At 38.5% G+C, this 27,992-nt stretch overlaps 1 protein-coding gene across 5 annotated transcripts in view; it reads right to left on the bottom strand.

Annotated features, from left to right (window-relative positions):
• Cv-c (crossveinless c) overlaps nt 1–27,992 on the bottom strand; it is a 218,455-nt gene that overhangs the window by 58,953 nt on the left and 131,510 nt on the right. For all 5 annotated transcript variants that reach the window (XM_070312851.1, XM_070312870.1, XM_070312877.1 and 2 more), the window contains one exon: nt 6,890–6,961. In XM_070312851.1, coding sequence (XP_070168952.1) covers nt 6,890–6,961 — 72 coding nt within the window. The remainder of the gene's footprint in view (nt 1–6,889; nt 6,962–27,992) is intronic.

Genomic DNA, 27,992 nt, shown 5'->3' with positions numbered 1-27,992 from the left:
GCGTGCCACGACACACGTCCGCCGATGGCGGCGAACCAGTCGGGATATCTTTTATTAGCATCGTCTGCCGCGCGAATGACAAAAAGGCCGGCGATTAGATACGCGACGAGGCCAAACACGGGGGGATAGCGAGAGCGAATCGAGATCAGATCGAGGCGTGATCGATCGTCCCGTGGATCCGCGCGAGTCGCGTAGACGTGTCACGCTCGGCTGTGACGAGCGATGATTTTTACACGAGACGAAGAGGCGTCAGTCCGTCAGTTTGTTCTTTCTTTATTAAAATAATATCTAATGTTTTACACAAAAATTATTTGATCGATTATGTTGAAATCCGAAGAACGATACGATATGCGATCTATATATCTTTTATTTTGTCGTCATTGCGAATTGAACTCTATTGTTGAAATAATTCGAGAATTATTAAGATTTAATAAAGATATTTTTTTTTTTTTTTTTTTTTATTTGGCAAATATGCAATTCAGGTTTTATCTTATCGCAATTTTTAGCGCTGTAGTTTTTTCAGTCCTTCTTTTACATATATGTTTATCGTCATGAAATATCAATCTTATACTTTATTTTTTACATAACTAGAATGATAAATTTGTCCAGAAGAACAATTCCAATTTGCCATTTGTAATAGCTCGTTTCTCAAAATCATTGAATTTTTCAAATCATCCAAAGTCAAAGTTTAAAAGAGATGCATCTTCTGTCTAGATGAAAAAAGCAACAGCGTGATTCTTTTTTAACTTTTTAACATTCGAATATCTCCGAAATGTATCTGACAATAAGTCAAACGAATAAATATTTCGCATTTTGTATACGCGATGATGCAGATATATCTCCATTTTGAAATTTTAAGATTAGGAGAATTATACAAATCGCCTTTCTATATTACAATGAATAATGAGTGAAGAGATGCATTATTTTATTTGGACATCAATAATTTTACACTTTGTTATTATTTCTTGCGTCAAATATTTTCTTATATATTTTTTATTCGTCGAATGCTGTGCCTAGAATGCGGCTTCCATGCTAACAATAAGTGCAACGGACAATAAACGAAAGCGGAAGATGTGAGACTCTAGACGCGAGAAGATTATTTAAACCAAGCCGTTGTTTCGGACATAACTAGGCGCCCTAGTTCCTGCGATCTGCTCGCGATTTTGCGCTAAAGACATGTACGAGGAAACTGGGTGAAGGTTTCACCTCGTCGAATCCTCTCGCGTATTTCCGCCTGCGCGATTATTATTGCAACGTGGGCGTTTGAGTGCGCTTTATTTCCGGCTAAAGTACGAGTCCTTCGGCACCCGTTAAACGATTGAATCGGACACAACTTGTTGTCAGCGATGGTCGCGATCTGTTGAAGCTCGCGAACCGTCATTCATCTGATTGTGAGTAATTTGGTCTTATTAATGCACGTACGTATTCATATTCTCGTTTACGGTTATTTCTTTAGATAACTTTTTAAATATTGAATCTAAGTGCTATTATGATTTTCACAAATCTCCCAAAATTATCATTAATAAGTTCAGGCATGAAATATGCATGAAAAGCGTCGAAAGCGATTTTACTCGTGCTCAAAGCCATCGCTATCTGTCGCTCCAGTTTCCGTCGATATTCCCACGACTGGAATCTCGTAAACAGTCATTATTTCTCTGGGGCGGTATATTTCCAGCGTCGATGTCACGTTCGCCAAGGCCTTATGGGAAGCATTCGCGCGACCTTCCAAGCGGGCTAGCACCCCGAGGAGGATCCGTGGAGCCGTGCCGAGCCGAGCCGGGCCGAAGATCAACCGTGCATAGCGATCAGCCTTCGCGATGTTTCGCAGATATATGTATAAATGCTTCTCTCGGTATTAGCTCGAGGAGAGTTAATATTTCATGTTGTCCTTAATTGGTAACGTGAATACGAGGCGCGTGGAAAAAATCCCTCCGCTAAGTGAATTACTATAAAACGAAACGCTGAACAAACTATTTATGGCTCGCGTCCTTCTCGAAATATCCCATACTGACATCTACGATCATTAATTCACAATAATTTGAAAGGTATTATCATTACTCACGCGTACGTATATTAAATACACATTAATTGTCATTGTAACGCGAGTCTGATTTTCAAGTTACGAGCCGAGAATTACTCGGGGAGATTATTCGTTATCTGAGAAAATTATCTAGGGAGATGCCGCAATTTTCCCAGACGGCATTTTCCTCGATTCGACGCGCAATTACAAGCATCTCGAAATAAAACTGAACTCAATGAACGCCCGATGATTCCTCGAAACGCTCTATTCGCGCCGACTAATTAAGTCGCGACGATCTAAAGAGATCGCTGTATTCGCAGCTGTGGCGGATTCCAGGTAAAGAGACGAATAGTAGTCGGTCCTGTCTGTCACGGAGCTCGAGACGATTATGTTCCCATCTTGGTGGACAGCTGAGAAAGAAAGAAAGATGACGCGGAGAGAAGACAAAGAGGCGCAACGGGAGAAGCGGCCCGACGTCGTCTGGCGTCGCGCCAAGCCGGCTCGGAAAGAATACAGAAAGAGCAGCACGTGCTTCCGACATCCCGCGATTTCGTGAATCGTGACTGCCGACGCCCGTGCAATTTTAGTTGGCGCTCAATTGAAATTATTTTGGCACGCGAGAGCGCTTTTTCTCTCCACGTCTCTTTCTCTTTCTCTTTCTCTTTCGCTATAAATTCAGCTGAACAGAACGAAACAGACGACCACCTAAATCACCGGCAATCGTTGGCGCAACGCCGATATGGCACATCCGAGGAGTCTCTTAGAATCGAATTGTAACGATCAATTCATGTCTCGATTGGAGAGGCAACGGCGTGGATTTTTTCGGGACGCCTTTATCCCGTTAACGATCCGCTATCAATTGTGTCGCGTACGCGTAACGCTCAAAGCGGGATCGTTTCGCAAATCCTCCTTTCTATGCCAGCTGTGGGAAATTCTATTCGCGCATGTAGAATCGCTCTATTTACGGAAGAAATAGTAAAACTCGAACGTATAAACCGTTCGTCGCTCGCGAAACTAATTAAGACTTGCAAAAAAAATGATAATAAATCTTTTTATATGACAATATTTAAAATTATTATATATATAGTTTTTGTATGTGTGTGCAAAAGGATCAATGAATTTGCATTGTTTTATAATACTTAATCTCGAAAGGATCGTGCGAAATAGAAAAAAGTCTGTTTTATCTAGAAAAAGTCGTGATAAAATTAAAAGATGTTTTGAATCTAAAGTTTTCTTGGAACTTTCTCTTCCGAGAATCCAGACGGCGGCTCTTTGTGTGCAAGCGGGTTTCTGTGGAATAATAAATAGCGTGTCTTTTTCTCTCTTGTCGTATGCGGCGGATACATCTCACACGATATAAAATTGCTTTCTTTCTCGAAACTTCAACGGCTGATTTATACGACATGAACGTTTCAAATAATACAAAATAAAATTTTAGCACGTAATAAATTTAGGAGGTCGCGCGAATAGTTTTTCCGCGCAACATCAACAATTGTCGGAATAGATTCACCGATTAAGAGAAAAAAAATTGTGGCGTTAACGCGACACGTCGTGTATATCCCGATGTAAAAAAATTCCGTCAGGATTATACGTTGCACGGATACACGGTTATAGAATATGTCGGACCAGTTTGCATTTACTCATTGATGTCATGAAACGGAATGTTCCAATCTCCCTTTAATCTATTTAGGGTGATACAATATGAAAATGGGAGTGCCGTGACTCGACAATCTTTTCGCGATTGACGTTAACCGCGCACGAAATAAACTTTTTCACTGTATATTTCATTACGCATTGTATCGCTAAGATTGTCTATACCTATACTATTTTCTAATAACATCGCATTATAAAAAATATATTTTATAACATTTTAAGTAAATGTAAAGTCGAGGAAAAAATATAGAAATTCGACAATATTAATTTATTAAAATTCTTCCATTATATTTTCTCGTATTTGTAATAAAAACAAGAGAATCCCGAGCATTCAGAATTTTCCAAAGAAGCGACAGCATCGATGACGCACTTCCTCGCGAAAGATGATCAACGTGGAAAATGAGAACTGTCGTTGCGCTTTGTGCGATTGTCATGTTATTCTAACGGTATAACGGAAATAAAAGAGATTAAGTATAGCATATGTATGGAAAATATACGGAAAATTTTATATTTCGCTTCGCATGCGCAAACGAGGCGCACTGTCATGTCAATTATTGATGGTTGCGAGAAACGTACGGGTATCTCGTTCGAATTGCGTACCAATGGTGTGATCGGAGGCACATAAATTTACAGTTATAATGAAGCTGACTTATTAAACTTGCAAATTGCATTTATATGTAGCACCGAGCTATTAACAAATCGAAAAATTCCGCTCTGGTCGTATTTTAAATAATAAAACACGATTACGTAAAATCTCGTCTTCCGCTTAGTTGTACTATCTCTCTCTGTCTAAATTTTACATATAACATTTTATTGTCACATTTTTCTTATTATATGTATTTGATAAAATTGTATATTTTATTACTAATAATTTGTATATAGAATAGATCAGTTTTTATTCAGTGAAATCAAAATTATCAAAAGAATATACATTAACACGTTATATGCGTCAATAAAAAAAAAAAAAAAAAAAAAGTATAATAATAATTATCTCGAACTTATCGATTATTAATCAGCGCAATTATGCATAGCAAACTTCATAAATTTCCAGAATGCAAAGTTTTAAATAAATTTTATGCGATTTTCTGATTTCATCAAATAATAACAGAGTAATCGAGATTTCACGACACGCGCGAGATACAAATCTTAGGAACGAAAAAATAAAATTTCTTACATTATGAGCGTGTTTGATGTAAAATCGCGCAGAGGAGTGTTTGGTTCATATTCTTCACAGATACGTACGACGATTCGTAACAGGTTGAACGAAGTCATTCGGATTTGCCAAGAGAACGTATCGCGAGACGCTAAGTGTATATACAGGGAAAATACTAATACCTCGTGTTCAACAGTCATTAACGATCTTGACGCGGCGAGTAATTCCAGGTCTTTCTTCAATTTCAAGAACTAATACGGGAATAATATATTCACCTGGACGCCGCCGGACGGTGATTAATGGCCCGCGTAATTTTTCACTTCGCCTATAGTCGTACTGATTTACATCTATGCGGATCTCACCTCCTATGGCAAGACGTTATAATGTAAGATGAGATTTATGTCACCAAAATATATATATATATATATCTTTCTCTGGCCGACGGAATGAAATCATTAAATCTCCGAGAAATACTTTATTTGCTGCTAAATATACGTGACAGTTTGATAAGAATGGAATTTCTTTTTCTTTACACAGTTTTTCTTCTCGGCAATTCAAGATTGTCGCACTTTTCCACGGAGCTGTCGCGATATAATTAATTATAGCGCATAAGTAAAGTTTGTTTAGGAGAAAGAGCAAAGGGCTCAAAAGAATGTCGAATTTCAAACTTTTGAAAATTCTGTAAGATCTTTAGTGTCAAGATAATCGAGGCCTTATGGACCCCAGGAGCGAAACAATGCGTGCGATGTCTCCTATTACGTCTATCTATATTTCTGGAAAGAAAGGGAAAAAAAAAAAAAAAAAAACTGCGTCTCTCAAATCAAAAGAAAGTTCAGAGAGTTGATCCGGACAAAAATTGATTCTGATCGCCAGTCTAAAACGGCATCAAAAGCCTTTTCTCGCCAGCTTCTCTCCCACTCTCTGCCCTTACGTAAACTGCAAGCGTGAAACAATAGCTCGCTAATGGTATGGTAGAAGAAGAAGGCACCGCTGGCGCAAATGCGGCGGCAACAATATACCGGTACCGCAATAACGAACGCATTGTTGGTAGGCGCCGCGACAAAGGGTCCGCATTATGAGATGTATTAACATGTCTAGGCGCATCTCACAGACGCTGCCCTCTTAATAATTTACTCTCTTTTGCGCGCGCACCAAGATCTGCCCACGTGTCGCTCGTCACGTCCTTCCTCCTTCCCGTCATATCTTTATCTTGCAAGGTATGAATAACTATTTTGCGACAGGAGCATTTTGCATCAACAATGTAAATCTGGCTGAACAACTTAATTCCCCCCGAAAAACTTATCGATTTTATTTGCAACAGTCTCATTAAATGTTGAATTTATCCCGTTGCGTTGTTTGTCTAATTTCCAGAATTAACCTGTATTTTTTATCCTATATATATATATTTTTTTTTTTAACGATCATCGTTCTATAAGATTTAGATTGAGCGTCACTGTCGCTTGAAAATTTATTATCTTACGCGACTCTCCAATTTTCCTTCTCGAAAAAGGTTTTGAAAGATGACGCCGACCAACCCTTTTCGAGAACACGCGTTTCGACGCGTGCGATCGCCTCGAGACAAAACGAAGCGCCCACGCGAGGCAATACACATGGCCCCGAATAACAACACTTGGAAAAGGTCGTGAAAATTGAATCGATAATAATCTCATATATAATCAGGGTAACGGCGTCGTCCACTAGGATTTATTTGAGGCGATATTGTTATAGCTGCTGCATAGTTTCGGGCGAGATAACTTAGAATTTTTCGAGGGTTTAAGAGCAGTTTATCTCTTTCGAGGAAGTAAATTAGGAACTTTGAAAGGTCATCTTATCCCCATATCCCACTTAAATTTTCATTATCTACAGGACATCCGAGTCCTCGGCCTTTCCAATTGATTTAGATTTCATCTAAAATTGTTTCCTTTCAATTTGTGTGGTAACTCTATTTAATGTTACAATCTCGGAGCAATTTAAGAGGATTTTCATTGGATCAACGCATCTCAGATAGCGAGTCGGAAATGTTCATTATTTTCTCGACTGATTTTATCGAAAGGGACACTCACCTTCGTACATTTGCGCGTACTGTGGAAATCCAGCAGCTCTCAACCATTTGCAAGCCTCTTGCGCCTCGATTTCTGAAAGAGATTACAAAATTATAAATTAGCATTAAAAATGATATACTCGAGTGAACAAGATAAATTTTTCGTTCGTTAGAGACTCACTAATATAAAAACATTTACACGAATCAACGTAACATTCGCGAAATATTGATCAAGCTGAAAGAGAAGGCGTGGAGAATATACACGAGGATTCCGTGATCGTAGAAAAATCTCTGGAACGATAAAAGGCGCATCCTGGAAAGTCGGTCGCCCCGCGAATGAGACGAGTAGGAGACGAGAATTCATAATGGAGAAATGGACGCTATCGCGTATCCGCGGGCCGATAAAACATACCATAGGTAACCATCAATATCGATATCGTCGCGGCGGATTTATCGATTCCTTTATCAGCGGGTAGCCTCCTCGCGAATGAACGGCCAACGTCTTTATTTTCCGCCTCCAAGTCGGAGTATTTCACCTGCGGCGCGCCGATAGTTGAATCGCGATGCACCTTTTAGTTGGCTCTTCGATTAATCTACGACTCTTAGAGCGCTATTAGTCGCGCGCAGGTCCTTGTATTTCATATATCAAATGTATTGCGCGTTTCGACGTAGCCTACACAGTTGGGAAATTTATGTCTCGATATTATGTATCGATTAAAATTTTTATGTTAAATATTTAACATATTTCTATCGAACTTAAATGTTAAATTATTAAAACAACTGAGAACGGTGTAAAAATAATATAGTGCACATATTTTAATATATTCCATAATATTAGTGACAAGATCTGTTAAAATTTATAGAAAAAAATGTTGATTTTATTCTATAATACAAATATATATAATATAATAAAAATAAGAATAACTATACAGACTGTCAATAACAATTTTTTAACGTTCATTTTTAAGTTAATTTTTTATCTTAATCTTTTTTAGATTTTATCATTAAAAATGTGTTAATTTCACATAAAATTTATTTTAAATTGCTATAAAGTTTGCATTCATTTCGTGTTGAAATATCAACAAAATATCACTATATATTTAACATATTCATATTATGTTAAATTAATACAAAAACTTGTATGGACCGTTTGGAACTTGCGATATATGTAAAGTTTAAGGCAAATTTTTCAATTGTATATATAATAAAAACCGCTGCTATTTTTTTTCGTCATTGAAACATTTTATCTTCTGTATTATATGCAAGCGATAAGATCCAAAGTTTTCAAATGCTTCAAATTTGGATACCTACATACATTTAAACATCTCCCACTGCGATTGGCTCGTTCACTCAATGAGTGCAACGCGACGACATGGCATTATTGTGATGCTCGTTGAAGAGAGGGAGAAAAAAAAAGAGGATAAAACTGAGCTACGAGAAGTCACGCGAGGTCGACGACACGAATTTACGTAAGTAGCTACGCGTTCATGTATGTATTCATGTACATATTCACGTATCCCACTTATAGACATGCAAATGAACCGTCTCGCTCTTAAGTGCCCACCAATTGCATTCGGAACTCAAGTTGCATGAAAAGGATGCTTAGGATGCTCGGTCGCGCTTTACAAACATATATAATAACGTTAATTCCATTAATAACGAAATTCGTACAAGCTATTACATTTTAGAGATTTAGAAAAGATTATCGATGAGCCGTGAGAGTAAATAATTATTATAAACAAACAAATAAGTTCGAGGATAAACAATTCGTCTCTTTCAGGATAGAAATTTCAATGCGCGGAGGGGAAAGACGCACAATCGTGACAAAAATAAGTGGTTATGCGGTGCTCGTATGGAAAAAAATAGCAAACGAGAAATATACGATACAAAATATAATCCAAAGAGCGAATATAAAAATTCGCGAGAACGAGGAGGATGTGAGCGAGCGTGGCGAACAAGACGACGAGGAAGCGGATGAGGAAGAGGAGTTTGCCTTCATTGCCGAGGAGATCGTTACGGCAACTAACGTAACCGCACTCTGCGAACGCGTGGGCGAATTATAATGAGATAAACTGATAAAGTATCTGTATAAACGTTAAAAATATTTCTTCCGCGCGCGCGCGCGCGCGCGAGCACACACACGTACGCTGGACGGCGAATAATAATACGCAGAATCGATGCTATTCGTGAGAACAAGGGAAAATGACATGTGTGCGCATTATAATAGCTCGCATTTTAATACCCAAAATTGACGGAGTTAAATATCAAAAGTTTCATTATTTATATATCTCGCGATATCAAAATATAAATTCAATTTCCCACACGTTACAAATACGATCAAATGTACCTTGCATCGATTCTCGCATTTCCATTATTACAAAATAATCGTTCAGATCGTTTACCCGTCTTTATATCATCAAAATATGAACTCGTCAAAGTATCGGTAACGATTTGAGTGGGCTTTAATATAACTGCTTAAAATAGCGAGTTGGAAATCGTTAAGGGAATCGTTGGAGCCGCTGAACTGCCGGAGCGAAGCAATTAACAGGCTAATTGGAGAGTTTCTAAATTCGAGTGGTTTTCGGTGCGAAAATCGATTGGCCGTGCAACAAGAGTTAAAAGGTAATGGCGAGCCTAATGGCAAGCACGAGGAAGGGCTTTTATCTCGCGCGCAAGCGACACACCTACGTGCCGCCTTTATGAAGAACATAGCTGGAACAAAGCTGAAAAGCAACGACCTACCGCAAAGTTGCATACAAGACTTATCTCTAGTATGATAGATCCTTGTCGCGTGGGGACCCCCTCGCAAAGGGTACAAGCGAAATGAGTAAGGAGAGGTGTATGTTGTAAGTTATTAACGCCGCAAAGGGGCGAAAGGGGCGCGAAACTTCAATCTCTCGTAACAATCTTAATCATATATAGTTTAATTTAAATATTTATTTTATAACTCTCTTTCCTCTCTCAATTACATTCGTTGAATAGAATAAAGAGTATTTTTATTCTGTCACGTTTCGCTAAAAGATCAGCGATATTCCTTTATAAAAAACAGCGTATATATATGAAAATGGAAATGTGATTACGGCGACGTATGCAAATATGATAATAAGCGCAACCGATAGCTTGACTGACGTTAATCTCGTTGCAATCGATAGTTTTAATTATTGGCCGTGGGCTTTTATCGATCTTCGCAGGATAAACGTTAATTAAATGGCCCATGTCGCGGTGAGACAGTTTGTTCGACAGCTCGTTGCTCGTTACCGTGTGTGCGCGGTGCCCATTTTTTTTTCGGATTAAAAACATCCTCACGGACCGTTGATTAATGTGGAAGGTCGCACGTCAGGACGATGCCATCGTTCGATTTCGAAATATCGGCCGATACTCACTTTTCGTAACTCCCAATCGATCCAATTTGCACGCTTCCCGAGCGGATTAAACGCGCAGTATAAATGGCGAAGTTCCAATTAAACTAATCCTTCTCTGTCCGATATTATTTTTATCTCTGGATGCAACTTTGGGGCTCCAATACACGCCATGAATTCTCCGAATCTCAAGTCATGTCAATTTTTTTTTCAATATAACTCTCAATCAAAGCCAATATATAAAAGTAAAAAGTAAAAAAAAAAATACGAAATCAATAATTAATACTTCAATATAACGATCGCATATTACTAATTTTTAACGATTTCGATGTTTTAGTAATAAAATATTTCAATATTTTAGACGCTTAAATGTTTCAATATCAAATGAATTCCGGATGAATCTTTCAGCCCGCTCGGCCGTGGTCAAATTAAAATTCGAGACAAAATTTATGTATCGATTTTGACGTCAGGATCAAAGTGGGTCAAGCATTAGAAGAAGCGGGATTGAAGTGGGGCTGAGACGTAAAAAGTGTCAGGAGCTTTTTGCGACAGATCGAAGTCGAAGGACATTTTCGCAAAAGCGTATCGCGTCCATGTCCCACAATCCCAAAATGTACGATTGTTCATGGATTCGGGTCAAGTGTATGAATGCGAAAAACATTCTTTCCCGATCGATCGTGACGTAGTCGTTTTCGCGTAGGCATGAGTCAGGTAAAGTTTGTATTTCCGTCGGAAATTCCGCAATATAAATATACCGACGAGTCGTTGGTACCAACAATTATTGATCGGGGATAGCGTTCAGGAACAGCGATATTAAATTTTTTATTCATTTCGAGGAAAAGAACATCAACGCGTTAAACAGAGCGGAAACAGGCTCGCAACCTCTTATTCCCGATTTTATCCGATATAATCGGGAACGAAAGTATATTGCGACATCGCGACATAAAACTTCACTCTTTCCGAGCAGCAAAAGTAAAAACGGAAATGATGAAGAGCAGCACAAATAAGAACTTTAATATATTAAATCTTTTTTGCGAAAGCGCAACGCGTTACAGAAGAGATGAATTAGTAATTTTATTCTATTGTATTTATTGACTCGATCTTATTCAGTCAATAACTAATCAAAATAATTAATTGTTTCTTAGAATAAAATTTTCATCGGTTTACGTCATAACATCCCACGTGCATTCTTCCGAGAACGTACTTGTTCCATTCGGATAGTTTATTGTAACAAATGGAATTCTTAAGCGAGTTTATTGATCGTACAAGCAACATCGTCGTATATCTATCGTCAATCGAATGCGATAAATCGAGTAGCATACCATTGGAGTGGGTCACGGTCCTGCAAATATGTCATTGTTTTCGCATATCATATCTAGTGGCGGACTGGCGCCAAAGATAATTTTTGCTCGATAGGTAGAGCATAGACAAGCACTATATGCGAATATTGCGAAACTACATGTTCCTCGAACAAGGTTTATTTCCATTATTATGCAAGCGTCGAAAAGGCCAATGAATCACGCGCTGGAATTTAATCCGGAAAAGTCATGTTGGTGCATCCGAAACGGAATTCAAAGAATATCTTCAGTATCATATTCTGATACTGAAATAGGCATCTCACAAATATAAATGAACAATAAACAAAATGAAATAAATGTATTCATTGCAAGTTAAATCAACTTATTGCAGTTGTTTTAATGTTTTTATTAATATTCCCTGATATTAAGTTGTGCTTATTACAATCTTATTACGATTCTATGTTAATCAATCCTTTCCTCGTTCAAGGTAAGTATGCATTTATTTGTCATTCTTGACAAGCGCGAATTATTCATAGAAAGGAAGGAAGAATGTATGAATATGTTGCTTGTCATAACTATGTGCAAAATTATATACTGTGCTAATCGACGTTCCATTTCGTTTCACGATTTGCGTGCTCGCCAAATTAGGATAATATTAATGCTGATTTCCACAGTTTTGCACATATACGGCTGGTACCACTCCTATATTACGTAATGATCCCTATCCGTGTTGGCCGCTGAAAGATCTCTTGCAATTCGTCCCCGTTACTCGACAACTCAACCTTTGTTCAGTGATACACGGCAACGTTGTGCCCCGCATTTACGATCTTTCATTGCGCAAACATTTGTCTAATGAGCACCGTGCGTTAGCGATCATAAAAGCAATTGAAATTCTTACCTTCATTCAGTAATTTTCAGCGGCAAAGTGTTTACCCTTGTGAAAATACTACGAGAATGTTTGGCTTTAGCGTTTCAAGTTAATTATTAAATATAAATACAAATATCTAAATATCTCTTTATTTACTAATATTTCAAAAAATTTTAAGGTTTTGATAAAGTTTAATTTAACGAGCATAGTGCGCGAATTTATTTTATATTCACACGTATCGCGTTACGTTATGTAACAATAATAAAAGGTTAATTTGAATTAATATTAAGTTATTGTATATGTTACGTAACTCGTAAATATATTTAGCATTTTATAAGCATAACTGACATGGAAACGTCATCGGGCGAGGAAAAAACGTTATGTCGATGACGCGAGAAGCGAATTTTTCTCGCGTTAAAGGAGCGGTAGAGATATCCTCTAAAGTGCGTCGTAGTTCAGCAAATGGGGATCAGCGGGGTGTAAAATGCGATGCCGCATGCTGCGAAGGTGCAGCACGTTGTCACATTGACAGAATCTGAGAAAAGGATCGACAGAGAGAATCCGGGGTCCTTCTTCGCGTCGATTCGGGGGACTCGCGGAACCGGTTGACCGCTTTGCATAGGATCCTCCTTCGTGATTTGCAAAGCGTAGTCTCGCTAAGATTCTTTCTAAGAAAATAAATGTGCCTCGATAATCATCAAGCGATACGTCATTCGGAAACTAGTAATGGAAGAGCTAAACTAAATCTCGTGCAAAATATTAAGATTATTATTATTAATAATAATTAAAAAATGTATATCATATTATAATATTATACTCGTAATTATTATCGTTATCATTTATTAAACGCTATTCTAATTCTTCTTGTTAACTATTATCTCGCGAAGAAACTTGCCATATTTTTCCGCAAAATTTGTATTTCTTGACAATCTTTATAATCTGAAAAATACTTTTGTATTTCTCTTGTTGATCACGGATACACCCCGCTGATGCGAACGAAAATCCACTGTCATATTTCGACAGCAACCTTAACAATAACCAGCCTGCTTCGCGGTCAAATACCGGCCAACTTCGTATTTCGTTTAGGTAGGAAGATAAATCTACACTCTACACGGACAAGCGACGAGGGAGGAGATACAGTCCGGTTCGCGAAGAGAAAGAAGAGGGAGAAGGAAGGAAAGGAAAAATAAAAGAAAAGATCGAGCCACGCCTTCGTCCCGGCCGACTGAGGATCTTCCACCGGGAAAAAGCGACAGAAATAAAAGAAAACAGGCAACTTCTCTGTGAAAACGTACGCGCGACTTGTCTCTTTCGCATAGAATAATATTTGATCCGCGCGGTTACATTTCTTTTCTACACATGGCTTTCGCGTTAATTAAAACGACTACCTTTTAACCTAATCTTCCGTCGTTTCCTTCATTAACAACGGCAGAGGATACGACCATCATCGCGTCTTACGGGCCGCACCTTGCGGGCCGTAAGTCCCCGCAGAACGACACCGACTGACCCAAGCTCAGCAGCGGTTAACTACCGTGTGCGAACGGACCGTATCATTTGCGGGGCTGAAATGATGCGTTCTTGCGGGCGATAAAATCCATTATCGGGACGCGTGGAAGTAGTAGGTGATGATTTACATCCCGCAAGGGATAAATTAATGTATACCGCACGAAAATTCTATATGCAAATGATTCAAATGTCCGTGCGTGTCGTCTCGATTCTTTTCCAAATTTTCTTTGCCCTTTATGTTTTTTCTCGTCTCGCATAAGAATCACAGACAAGCTTTCTCTTCAGAGTGTTTCAAAAAGTTTCACTCTTATGGGAATTAAAATTTAAAAAATATGAGGATTTTTAAAGACTTGTATGATTTGTTGAGAAATTGCTTAAAAATATTCTTTTTATTTTCTCGCGAGCTAAGAAGAATTAAGAATATTAATCGACAATTGTTGCATCGTTTAATAAATCATTAATATCGTTCTTTAGTAATTACATATTTACATTTATATCATAAATATGTATCTTGTATGATGAAAATGATGGAAAAATTTATAAAAAGAGAATACACTTTCATACTTGAGATTCTAAGTCACAACCCCGTAACGATATATTCTCACGGAAATAATTCAACTCGAGCATTGGAGAGATCGAAGAATCGCAGATTCACAGATTTCTCTATTACGGGATCGCAGATTGTTTATAAGATAAAATTTCTGCCGCGGTCCTTCGCGTGATCGTTGCCACAGCTGGATTAACTGTCACGCGCGCGTGTCCCGCATCTGCGGATCGGAGGGATCGGATACGACGGAGAGAAGGCGCGATCACGCGAGAATGGCAAGGGGGCGAAGTTGTGGGACAGAGAACATGGCGGTTGTCATTAACTGGTAATAGCTCGGAACACGGGACGGCCTAACCTACCTCAACCTAAACCGGTAGAGAACGAAACTGTAGGTGGTGAGAACGTGCCCGTCGAGATTATTTCGTTTTAACGAGATATCTGTGCGAAGTGTATTTACATTGGCGATCTGTCAGGCGTTTCTTATCGATTCGTTATCACCGCGCTCGTATCTTTCTAGAATTTGACGAGTTTGGCCAGCAATTATCACCGACACAATTATCCGAGAAAGAAAAATTACCAAGTTGCTTTTTATGCTTTTATATATAGTATGAAAAGATTTATTTATCCCGCCGCTCTCTGTACCTGCGCATCTCTCTCTTTCCATCGAAATAAAATATTTAAAAAGTTCTTACGATCAAACTTGACATCTTTGCTTTAGCACAAGGGATAAAGAGCTAAATGTACAAAGATTTAGTTGTACAATATATAAGATGAATCATTATTAATATTGTATTTATCATCATATATAATTCCTCTCTTATTTTTTTAATACGAGTTGATTTATATATCGTGGGCTATCGAGATATATTTTCAGAGAAAGAGAGTCACACATATACATATCAACGATTCGAAAAGCTTTGCTTTACCTATTTTATATATTATTGCGAAAATCACGAGTGCGAATAATCCGGGAAAATTTTACAGAGAGAGCGCAAAGAGCTCTTCCTGTATCATTGCACGATACAATTTTTTACTCGTAGCTCTTGAACTCTGACATTTTATACGTTATCGTTCGTCGTGAGTGTGCACATACCGCTTTAACGATCTCTTCTCGGGAAAACTTTATCGAGAGCTTGCAATGGCGCGCACGAGAAGCGCGAATAACGAGAAACTCGAAAATTGTTGCTGTAACACGATCGCGTTCATTAGTTAATTCGCGCAATAAATTTAAAACGGCTTCTTCTCTCATTTGTTTTCAACCAAAAAAATTATTGATGGAAAAATAATAATAAATTATTATCAGCGTCTAAAAATCTTTTAATTACAAGCCATGTTAAAGCAATTAAAGAATTATCTAAAAAGCAACTTTCAATATCATTAGCAGTTTTCATATATCGTTCTTAATTTTTTTTTAAAATTTCTGAGAGAAAGATTCGTACGTACGTGCAATCGTAAAAGCACTATTTTATGTATTTATTGTATAATCATTTTTATTTAAAATTGCATCAAGTAATAATTTTTATATTCTCATTCTTAAATTCATAGATAAAGAATGATCAATTCTAACGAGAGATGAAAGGATGAAAAATTATAGAGACCGATTATTCAAGATGACAATTAAGATGCAGCGCGTACTCGTTGTTCTCCGAAAAATCCAATGAAAAACTCACACAGTATCGTTAGTTACTCTCGCGATAGAGGCGCAATCAAACTTTCACGAGAAGGTATAAGATAAATAATCCCCCGGTGTAAAAATAAAACATCACCGTATCGGATGATTTCTAATTGCCGACCAAAGAGATAATCGTTCGAGTTGTCCCCGGACTGGCAAAAGCTACGATTTATTATTCAAGCCTATCATATCGCGCGTATTTTTTATCGTTCGGCAAAACAAAAACGTTTAATCGAATATCGCCGTATTCAACGAGCCCTAATAGCCGATAAAGTAAACTTGAAAGTTTTCTCATAATTTTTTAACATTTTGCTTCATATATCTTTCTAATTCAACCTCTTAGATTAAAATTCTATAAAAGTGAAATCCGTTTTAAATCGAATAAGAGAAAAATAAGACTATATTCTCTGTCTAAAAGTTCGTTTTATGAAATTATCTGAACTCGATAATCATTAGCGTATCGATATTTTTATTAATAACAAATTCATAAGAGAGACGTTCTATTTCTATGTGTGTAAGATACGTGATACCATTTTATAGGGGGGGATTAAATATCGCAACCCAAAATATCTATGATAGTTCCCGATGTCTGATTTATTCGAATCGAAAGCACGCTATTAACTTAACGCGTGCTTCTCGTTCCTTACCTTGCCTAGCTGCGCGTGCACACACAGACACGAGGGGCGTGTATTTACACATGCGCGTGTTACACGCCGGTGCATATCTCATTTGAATATGCGTACACGCAACTCGATACACGCCCCGTGATACACGCCAAGTCCGTTTACTAATGAACTGTATTATTCGCGATATATAGCCGCGATGAATTTGCATTAACATGGCTTTTATTGCAATTAATTAAATCGGCTTTTAGACGCGTCCGCAAACGAATCCGATTCTTTTCTGCGAGTGGTCGATCCTGCGATCGACTACCCGATCTCTTCGCCGCGACAATAAACTTAAGCCTGATAAATGTGGGTAGTTCGATGCTTAAAGATCGCGAATGACTTGCGTCACCTTGTGTCGAGATGTAATATGAATATTATTCAACATATCGGAGAGACTTGCTCGGATGAACGCAGTCCGTAAATTGTGCCTATCCAGCACCTCTCGCTGGGAATTATAAACCCATATCATTTAGTTATGACTAGGTAAATTCCAATAGAGACTTTCTATCGTCTATATCTTCGTTATCTGATAATGCGTAGAGCGCATCTTAGATTCATTATCTCTGTCCTCTTGTAAAAACGCACCGCAAGACAAACTACAGAAAAATATGACAAGGCTAATAACATGTTTGCTTGTCATTATAAACGCCGATAGATTGAAAACATTCGTGTAATTTAATTAATATCGAGATGTTTAATAAAATAATATAAACAATAGATAAATATCGATAATAAAAATTTTTTTAAATATTGTAGTATTAGTCGTGAAAAACTTAGTCCAAAATTCTATGACACAAGAATATAAAGAATTTATTCGACCGAGACGGGACAATGGTGCCGTTGGCGTTTGTCATCGCGCATACTTTATCACGTACAAATCGACTGTCGATGAGGCGCTAATGACTCACGCGTGTAACCGGTGCGAAAAACGCGCCGCACGAGCACGTCGCGTGTGCCGAGAGTGCGGGATTGATTTACGAGAAGCCAGGTCGATAATTAGAGGCTAACGGTGCTCGCTGTCGGCGGACTTCTTTTTCCAGTTCGAGTCTCGAACGTGTCACGGCGATCTCGCGGCGCCTCTTGACACGAGAGCCGTCGTGTCGTCGATACCGCCATCTAAATTGGCGTAAATCGCGAGTGACGGGCGCGCAGAGGTGAGAAGTATAGGCAATGACTTATGGTGGTAAGAAATTACGAATCTCACTTTTTCATCAGTCAGTTTGTGTAATTTATTCTTCGATCTTTTTCGAGAGCAAACAAGAAAAGAAAAGGAAATGTACGGAAATTTTATATATATATAGAACATCTACTCGAGTCTTAGTAAAGTTCCTTAAAAATTTCCTTATTTTCCGGGATATTCTTGTTCAAAATTTCAGGTAAAGAAAAGATTTTCAAGATTTTTTGATGCATCTTTTTAAAATAAATTTTTTTCTTGCATGCGTTTTCTAATGTTTTTCACTCATACAAAGGAAAAATAGAGAGCTTTTTAAGTTTTTAAGTATCAAATTTATAAATATATTTCTCATTTACACGTAACATTTTAATTTCTTTATCGCTAAAGATTATAATAAATAATATGTAATGCATATATTCAATATTTTATTAAGACATTGAATTTATATAAACACAGAGATAAATATATATTTATATAATATATTTTAAACGCATAATTCACTTGGCTTGCCAACTATTTATGATACCAAAAATTATGCCGAATTTTTAAGAAGATTCCAATAAAGAGTCGCAATAAAATTCCATAAGAATTTCCTGATTTTTCCAGAGATACAGAAAAAATATTTGAGAATCCACGTTTCATATTTTTCCAAGAAGTAAACACTCCGTATATATTTACGTATATGCGCACACTCGGTGTTATATTGATCTTATTTTTCGAAAAATAATAATTTTGCGTAATTGAATTTTCCTCTAAACAGTTTAACGTCTTTTTCACGGATGCCGCTGCGGCAGAGAAGAAGGCAAGATGAGTCGAGAATATACAAATCGCAACAATTGTAAATCCTTCTGGACAGGCAGCATTTCCGGCAAATCGTATCTCGTTGCAAGCTTGCCGCAAATTTGTCGATCGATGTCCGACGCGACGTTGCATTTTCCCGCTGACAATGATTAATTTCTCGCCGATCTTCAAGCGATACGACGACCGGGCGATTCCGTTACTTGGCCGCGAGGCAAGGTAGCGTGAAATCGCTCTCGGTTGCCGTACTCGCGTCAAACTTAATCGATCATCGAGAAACGATGTACTATGCGCGGCACGATCGACCGGGAGAGAAAGTCTCGAATACGCGAATACCAGCAGAGAGCGACGAAATTCCTCTTACAGCGGGAAAGAATGGAACGCGACCTTTTTCGAGTCATCCGGTAGATTTAAGAATCTATTGCGCGTTGAATCGGAAATTCGCAAATAAACACATTTCGATTGTAATAATTATATTCGCATAAGACGTGAAAATAAATATTTATGAATATTGAAAGGGTTAACAGCCTTATTTTGAACAACGAATCATTTGGAAGAAACTTTGAGTGTCTCGCTTGAACGCGGCTGGTCCTTACACCGTAAAGGATTCAAGAGTTTCTCTCGGAAATTGTGTCGCCCCACGTGTGGCAAGGGGTTAAATCGTTTGCGAAACCGGTTCGTGCAACAATAATAATTAGCTTATGCGGACCCGCGCATAATCACCGTCTTTACGCCCATAATAATACTTTTGCCGCGTAGTCCTAATTATTATCGCGACGGTAACGACCGAAACTCTCTCGAGTGAGAGCCAAACTGTAATTTGCCTTCGCTTCATGGATTGTATTATGCATTACATGTACATGTAACGCCGCTCTTTTTTCGCCGGTTAAGAGAGAAAGAAAAAGAGAGGGAGAGACAGGGGGAGAGAGAGAGATAGAGAGAGGAGCACTTAGAACTGTCCTGGCGGCCGATAACTCGGGTATCCACGAATAATGGAGTTTCTCCAGGACGATGTTGCGAAATAATGATACTGGGAAACTCGGTGGATGCATCTGCGAGATGTGTTTATCCGCGGCTATTGAATATACGCGCGAGTAAAAAGTTACGCGAGTGTGAGAATCTCGTTTGGGTCTCGTCGATGAACTGATTATTTATTAGCTGTAACGTGTTAACGTTGTACACGGTGATCTGCAATTCTTTCGTTGCTAATTCCTTGCAATCGTATATTCGTCGGGATACGATATCGAATAATTTGTTTAGGATCTAAACCACGGAGGAAATAATAATCGTTATATATTTTATTATAAAAATAAATATTATAATATAAATTATTATATTATAAAATAACATCTATAAGAAAGACTCCTCGAGAATATGCAAGTGAAAAAAAAAAAAAACTCTCTTTTTCTCTTTATATAACATGAACAAAAATTATATAAAGTTAATTTAGATTTGGCAACTCGTAAGTTTGGCGCGGGCTATCGATTGTCTTCAGTTGCGAGAAAGAATATGCTCACGGATTATGTACAAGCGTGTACGCAATGCTTATATGCGTTTGTATGCGAGGATCTGCATGCTTTTATGAATACCGTGGGAAGAGAAACATAATAATAGCTGCCAGATATACATACACAGGCTCACGTGCCATCACCACCCTTCCTCGCTTGTGTTCCGCTCGTTTTGGGCTGGTCGGGCAAAAAAATTCATGGAGCGCGGGCCCACTCGTTTCTTCTTTTCTCCTAACTCTCGTCCCTCCGCATTCCCACCCTTCGCCCTTTATTCTCACCGCGTATACTTCTACACGGCTTTCGTGACTCGACTCCGAAATAATCCACTCGCGCGGCATCGAAAGATCTCCGGGGGTGGTCCCGCCGATTATATCACAGGATTATGAATAAAAAGATCGTGAAAAAAACATGATCCTTATCGTTTTTAATCCTCACTCATACAATTTATTATCATACATACCTACTCCCTTTTTAATAATAGATATTAATTAATATGAAGTAACTTCAATATATTGTATATTGAAATAAACATTAATAATAAATCATTATTATTTAATATTAATCAATAATATTAATTAATCGTTAATATTATTACGATTAAATATGGGTTATAGGCCTCTCGTTTATTTTGGAACGGTGCAGAGGCGTATGCGCATTAAAACTGATTGTTTCGTATTAAATTCTGCAATTTAAATTTCGCTCTCGGCGAATTTGCGCACAGATTTGCGCAGTTAACGAACGCAGCTGGGTGATTTAATATAATTATCAAGATCGACGGAGATCCGTCTATCGTTGGACGGATGGGCATCGCCCGTTATAATAACGACTGTACGTTAAATGGCCGCGGATAGGGGATCGTGAAATTGGCGCGAGCCTCCGATAATGGCGATGAACGGTCCCCCGGAAACGCTTGCCGGATTTTACAGTCTAAATCCTTCGCGTCGGGATAGCCGACGCCGAGAAAGTAATTCCCAGAATCGTTAGTTACGATTCGAAGCCCGTCCCGGCGAACCCCGACGCTCTTACGTCTTGCACTTCCGCCAAGAACGGCGGAACTCCGTTCTGGAACTCTGGAACTGGAGCACGCAAAGCGCAAGCTTCTTTCTTCGCTACACGTTAAACGCATTTCCCCGGATTTCGCTATGCGGAGAACATGTACAAATGCAGAAGAGAAAATAATATCTCTCTAGTATGCGATAATAATTGCAGGCATGCACGGATAAAGTTTAATAATGCGCTAAAAACAAGGCAATATTTGTGATATTTTTCTATATATAATTTTAAATAAATTAATTATAAAATGATTAATTCTTTCTAAGACCTTAATGTGTGTACAATTAATTCTTTTCTTGAATTTCAATCTGTCTCTCCCTCTCTCTATCTCTCTGACCCATAGCGTTAAGTTTAAGTTGTATTAGTAACATTACGTAAACGATGCGTTTTGAAACGCGAGAAAGTGAGTATTAAGAAATGGGTAATTTTTCGGAACAAAAACGTTGTGCGAATATACCGTTAAGCGAGATTGCACAGACGAACTCTCCGAAGCGTACACGACCGGCAAGCGTCATCGAATAATTGTCCTGAATAATTATTCAGGACAATGGAGAAAGCTTTGGCAGCTGCCTATAATCGCGACATCTCTCGCGACGAACGCCCACGCGTTGTCCTCGGACAATCTACGACGCGGAAATTACCGGGTTTCTCGACCAACATTATTCATCTTCTCTAATTCCTCACGGAGACGATTTCGTCATATGTTGCTCAACTCTGCTGCCGCATATATGGTACAGCCGTTGAAGTCTGCATAAACTCGTTCAACTCAATTTTCAATGTGTTGAGAAACCGAGAACTGAGTCAGATAAGACATTGTCTCTTACGTAAAAAAACGTGAAAAATTATAATTTATTATTTCATATATGCATTCCAAGTCATTTATCTTCTGCGATTTGGAATGAAAAAAACGAATATTTTCAAACGTCGAATCTAAATGCAGATAAATGCAGTTGGATTAGTTGCAATTACATTTAAGCTGACATCATTGAGATCTAAATTTATGCTTAGATTTCGAGATGAAATTTTGAGTTAAATAATGTCGAGCGAGGGGCAAGAATCACATCGTAATATAATGGAATCGTAAAATCGCGAAGGATTTGCCATACAGATTTATTTCGCGAAAACGAAAAGAAATTGATCGATCCTTTCCCGGATCGCGTAGACTGAACGGCGCCGAGAAAGTCACGCAGCTGTTCGCGAATGGATGGATCGAAGGTAAAAAGAAGGCGAGAGGTTTGCGCGAGCGTATCAGAATTAATGCCCACGTGAAAATTGATACTCACGATAGGTCCGTGAGCACGCACATCGTTACAAATTTATATCGGACGGCGCGGACGCGTCCGTCATTCGCCACCTACGAATTTCTTAGAGAAAAGCGATACGATGACGTCCCACTTCGGGCTCGACGGTAAAGCTAGCCTTGTGTGTGTTCTAGGAATTTTTCAGAAATCTTTTTATAAATTCTCCGTAACGTGAGACGAAATCGCGCCGCAACTTAAAAATTTATGTCCCACGATTTAATCACGAATCATCCGTAAATCCTGAAAGCTTTTATTCTGCTGTTCGAACCGCACACGCATGTATCAATATTTTATATCGTAATTTAAAACAAACAATATCGTGTAATTTGGAATGAAAAAATGTCCTACGATATCTCTCGTTCTGCAAGTCACAGAATGACATTAAAGATATACGCACGCACACAAATCAATCATTATGTTTGCGGATAAAAATGCTTAAAATCGGTTCACTCTCAATTTTCAAGTAATTATCGATTAGCGTTGAGATAATATTTAATAGTCGTCGAGCGAGTTCCTTATTCGATTACGAAGTGTCAACAACCTACGCAAGGTGCACGCGCGAGACAAATTAACGAGCATAAACAAGAGCGTGATGGAGAGATTAATTAATTCTTAATCTGCGATACAGATTTGTACTGCGACGCTGTCGCGAGTTGATTAATTTCGCAAAACTACATTTTGTATAATTAATGCGAACGTTACTTCTTGTATACGATTTTAATTACGTACCCAAGATCCCTATAATACGAGAATACTGTAAATATAACACAAATTAATTGTTCCAGTTTAGACCGAGTCAAAATGTGATTAAGGCCTCGCCATGAATTTCATTTTGAACGACATTTATTTTAAACAGACAAAAAATTTCATCTTTCCATTATTTTCGATTCAAGTAAAATATAATTAATATTTTTCATCAAAATTATATAACATATTATAATCTTTTCATATAATGTAACTTAAAAATAATGGTTAAAAAATTTACTCAAAAGTTATTACAAGAATTTTTACAAAAAAAATTTATTTTACGTTACTGTAAAATCGAAAACACACGAAAATTTAAATAGTTTAAAATTAAAGCCACGAGGAAAGCACTTTGCTTCTTTCGCGATCATGTAAAACAATGGTCATCCCGCTCTATTGTTGTGCTTTTAGAAACGCCACGTATCCCCGTTATGATATCGCGCTCCTTTCACAGACGCCACCACCAGTCATTAAGCCTGTCGTCTCGATTACGGCGCGTGCATCGACGCGACCGCATTTATCGCTTGCACCCGATTGCAGCCGCTTTACGCGTCACCGCTCGCTTTGTTCCTCGATCTCGCTACCGCGTCGCGAGACCGTTGTTGTCAGTTTCGTGTTGGAAGACGCGATAAAATTTGCCTCGGATACGGAACTAACGAGAACCGCCTCCGTCTTGGAAATGCGCCCGCACACGTCGCGCGCGTCACACTAATTAGCATCGACGATTAATCCCTTCGCGTCAACTTTCTTCTCGGTCATCTGCGATGCCGTTGTTTGCGACAATTATAACACCTACTCGCTATAAGAATAATTAATATAATAATTTTAGAATAATTTTTCAATTGATCGTTGCAGCTTGTAATAAAATAAAGAATAATAATTTAGGAAATAAAGCAAATGGTTCACGTATACTCACCATACCAGCAACGTGCGTGTTCACGCTGTATGCGTGATATGCGTATCTTAACCGAAAGTATACGCAAAAAAAAAAAAAGAAATAAATGTTAATCAAATTATAATTATTGAAGCGAATGACGAAAGAAAGTTGCCTATATCATACCTGGTCTCCTAAATCGTACCCCATCAATTTCTTTATAATTAATGAATATAAACGATCAAATTTATTACTTTTAAAGAAGATCGACGATTTTGGAAATCGATAGATGCGATTTATGAATTGCTTAAATCGTACCTTTTACGCCATGTCATAAAAAGATTTATAACAAATTAATTTGTTCTTGACAAAAGATTAAACATTTAATAGTAAGTGTCTTAAGTATCAAGCTAAAATGTTCAATGTTAACTTGATCACAAATTAGTGCCAAATAGGAAATATAAGGTAAAATATCTTAATATCCTGGTAGGATATAGGCAACTCTTCCCTATATGCATACGTGATATGCTCGCGAGTTGGTTAATTATTATGCGTCGAACTTTCAGTTACACACGGAACCTAATTGAAATTTCTCTCATTATACTATACGACGAAACGCATCCGTTAATTGCGTAACGAGAAACTCGTATAATTAAATATAGAATATATTGCACATTAATTTCATGCGCGTATCATCGTGATCTTTAAACGTGTGAACAATTTAGAAGAAGAATATTTTCCCTCGCGCTTGCATGTTTTACCTGAGATATTGCCGATCGCTCAATCATGCGATGCTTATCATAGCAAACGTCATCCACGATATTTTTTCTCGCATGCAAATGATGGTATTTCCTAGTTCGCTTTCTTCGAACCGAGTCGCGCGCGAGTTGGAAAATCGATGCTCTTTCGCCCGCTAGCCGCACATCATAGAGCCATTAAGAAGGCGGGCGTACGCTTTTTAAGGAGGATTGCACCACCGGCACCGGGAGAGGTGCGGCTCTCCGCGGATTATGCATAATGATTCCTCGCAGCCCAGAGCGTTCGTGGGAAAGCGCGCGATACGTGAAAAGAAGAAAAGCTCTTGCGCTCGCGCAAGCGGATAGCGGTTGACCGTAATAACGCGCCGGCAATCGGTGCGAGATCTCTCGATCGTGCAGCAGCGGAAGTATCCGCGTATAGAATCCGGGACCCCGTCGTAACGATGAAGCAATATTCCGGTCGGAGAGGGAAAAATATTCTAATGCAGTTATAAAAGATTTACATCATATTTTAAAATTCATGTAATAATTCTCGGTAGATTAAAAATCCTTTCCGATCTATCTCCTCGATAAAAAGAAGAAAAGGATAAATCGACGACTGAGAGTTTGTATAAATTCCGTAATATTCGCGAGCATGTCGAATAATATTTTTCATTGCAAAAATAAATGCATTTCGATGTAAGAATTGATATTTGAAATAAGAGAAGATCGTGAGAAATCGTCAGGAACTACGGATCGCGTGTGTCCGTCAGTGCGATCGACGGAATCGCGATCCTTAGCCTACTTTCGACGACACGATTGCACCTCATCATCGGAATAGAGCGAAACGTAGAGGGAGATACGCTGGCGGGCGCCGCGAGATGTGAATTACACTGTTCTGGTGAGGAAATATGTAACCCAGCACACGATATGGTGTGTACTCTCCCGGGTAGACCGGGATAAACGATCTCAAATGGGCTTGTTCCAGGCAGAAGAGGAGAGAGGAAAGAGGAACGAGCTATTTGCACACGTGTGCACGATCGTGCTTATTGTCGGGATTGCACCGAATTACGCAACTTTTTGCAGCCGACATGACGGAGATGCATCGCCGATGCGGATAATCTCTGCCGTTGTATGTTGCCTATGTTGTACGAAAGGGAGAGGAGGAGGAGCCGAGTCATCCCTTTTTCAATTACATCCTATTACCGGCCGGCGGATGCTCATGCGGTTCATTTTCCGAGTTGTCGAGAAATTGCTTCGCTACACATTAATTTCTTTCTGCTTTTCTTAAAGAGAGAGGTGAACGAATCACTTTCAGGCATGTCCGATTACGTCGACGAGTCTGGATAAAATGCGCAATTTCTTTCGTTATCCGGACGATTTTATCGGATCGACATAATCCTTCTCGAGAAGAGATTACAACCAGCCTCCCCCGATTTCCTTGACGTGGCTTAAAACGCAAGTTGCTTAAGCCCATTTATCTCGAGCTAATACCGGCGCATTCGTTCATCCAGAATATTGTTTGCGCCGTTCACTCACCACCTACACATTGCATTTTGCGAGTTCGCTAGAGAAACAAGGCAATGTCATACATCTGGAAAAGCGGTTGCGCAGCGTTTCATCTGCAAGCTTTTATCGAGGGAAAACTTGACGATCTTCTCATTTCGTTCGATAGAATTCAATATTAGTCGAGAGAATATTCGAACTCTCTCATTTCATCTATACATTACGTAATTAATATAAACGATCGAGAAATCTCTTAAAAGACGATATTATTTTAGGAGATTATTTCTGTAAACTTTTACGTTAATCAAAATCTAAATTAAATTAAAACTGTATAAAAGTCATACGAGTACAAATGCAGGATTCTCGAAAAGAATCTAGCACGTACAAATAGATTTAAAATTTACACGACTTCTCAGATTGCTGATGAAAAATTTTATCACGTCCACTCATCTTCTCTATAAACTTCAATGAATTCCTCATCAAAAAGATAATAACTATCTCGGCAATGATTTTTTAAGAATCTATCTTGCGTATGTGTGTAAGCTGCGCTATATTGCTCATTCTTATACCTCGTCTTTATAATTTAAAATACTTCGTTGTTCCGAAAAATTATTAATAATTTTATATATTACAACATATTTTACAAATTAAACAATTAAAATTGAAGAAATCCACTTTTTATCGTTATAAAATTCGCCAACGAAGAGAGACGAAGGAAAGAAAAATTGCGCCAACCACGCAGATACTTTTACTATCCCCCTCCCCCTCTCCCCCTCCCCTTTTATATTTTACCCGTCACCTTTAAAGAGCACGATGTCGGTAATTCGCGGGAGACCCACGCATGTGTCGCTACGCAGGTGTTTTACTACGTACGCGGAAGAGGGGGAGAGGGTGGGGGAAGGAGGGGGGGGGGAGGAATTTCTAACGCAAATTCATTGAGAAAACACGCGGGACGATGAAGTAGCATCCGGTATGGTTCAACGAACGCCCAGCCCATTGCATTAGAATATTGGATGAGTTGACGCCTTCTTCTTCTCTGTATTTCCCCCCCCCCCTCCCTTGCGCGCGGTTTCCTCCTTTTTCTATTTTCCCATCCATTTGTGCCGGAAACGGCTTAATGCGCCGCAATTATACACGTTGCTGCGACGCGACGTGTGCAAATGTCCTCGCGGATAGAATCGGAAGACGATGAAAAATCGTCTCGCAGTCGCACTAATTCGTGTGAATTAGATGTTATCGAGGAATTATTATTATCCGATAATCCCAACGATTTGATGATTTAATGACAGTGGCGAGCATGTTTCAAATGCAAACTATTAAAAATAATTATTTAAATAAAAAAATGTTATTTAAAAATATTATTTTTTTCCCAAAAATAATAGATTATCATTTATTCAACAGGAAAAATGAAAGCTGTTCAAGTCAATTCGATATATTCCCTCCCTGCAAGACCATCTTCCTATTTAACAATTTGATGCTTGTTTGGTAACAGAATTAAAACAAAACCATAAC

Source organism: Polyergus mexicanus, unplaced genomic scaffold (assembly GCF_030449975.1).
Source record: "Polyergus mexicanus isolate NDT 795.1 unplaced genomic scaffold, iyPolMexi1.0 SCAF_2, whole genome shotgun sequence".
Lineage (NCBI taxonomy): Eukaryota > Metazoa > Arthropoda > Insecta > Hymenoptera > Formicidae > Polyergus > Polyergus mexicanus.
This window is presented reverse-complemented; position numbering and strand designations above follow the sequence as displayed.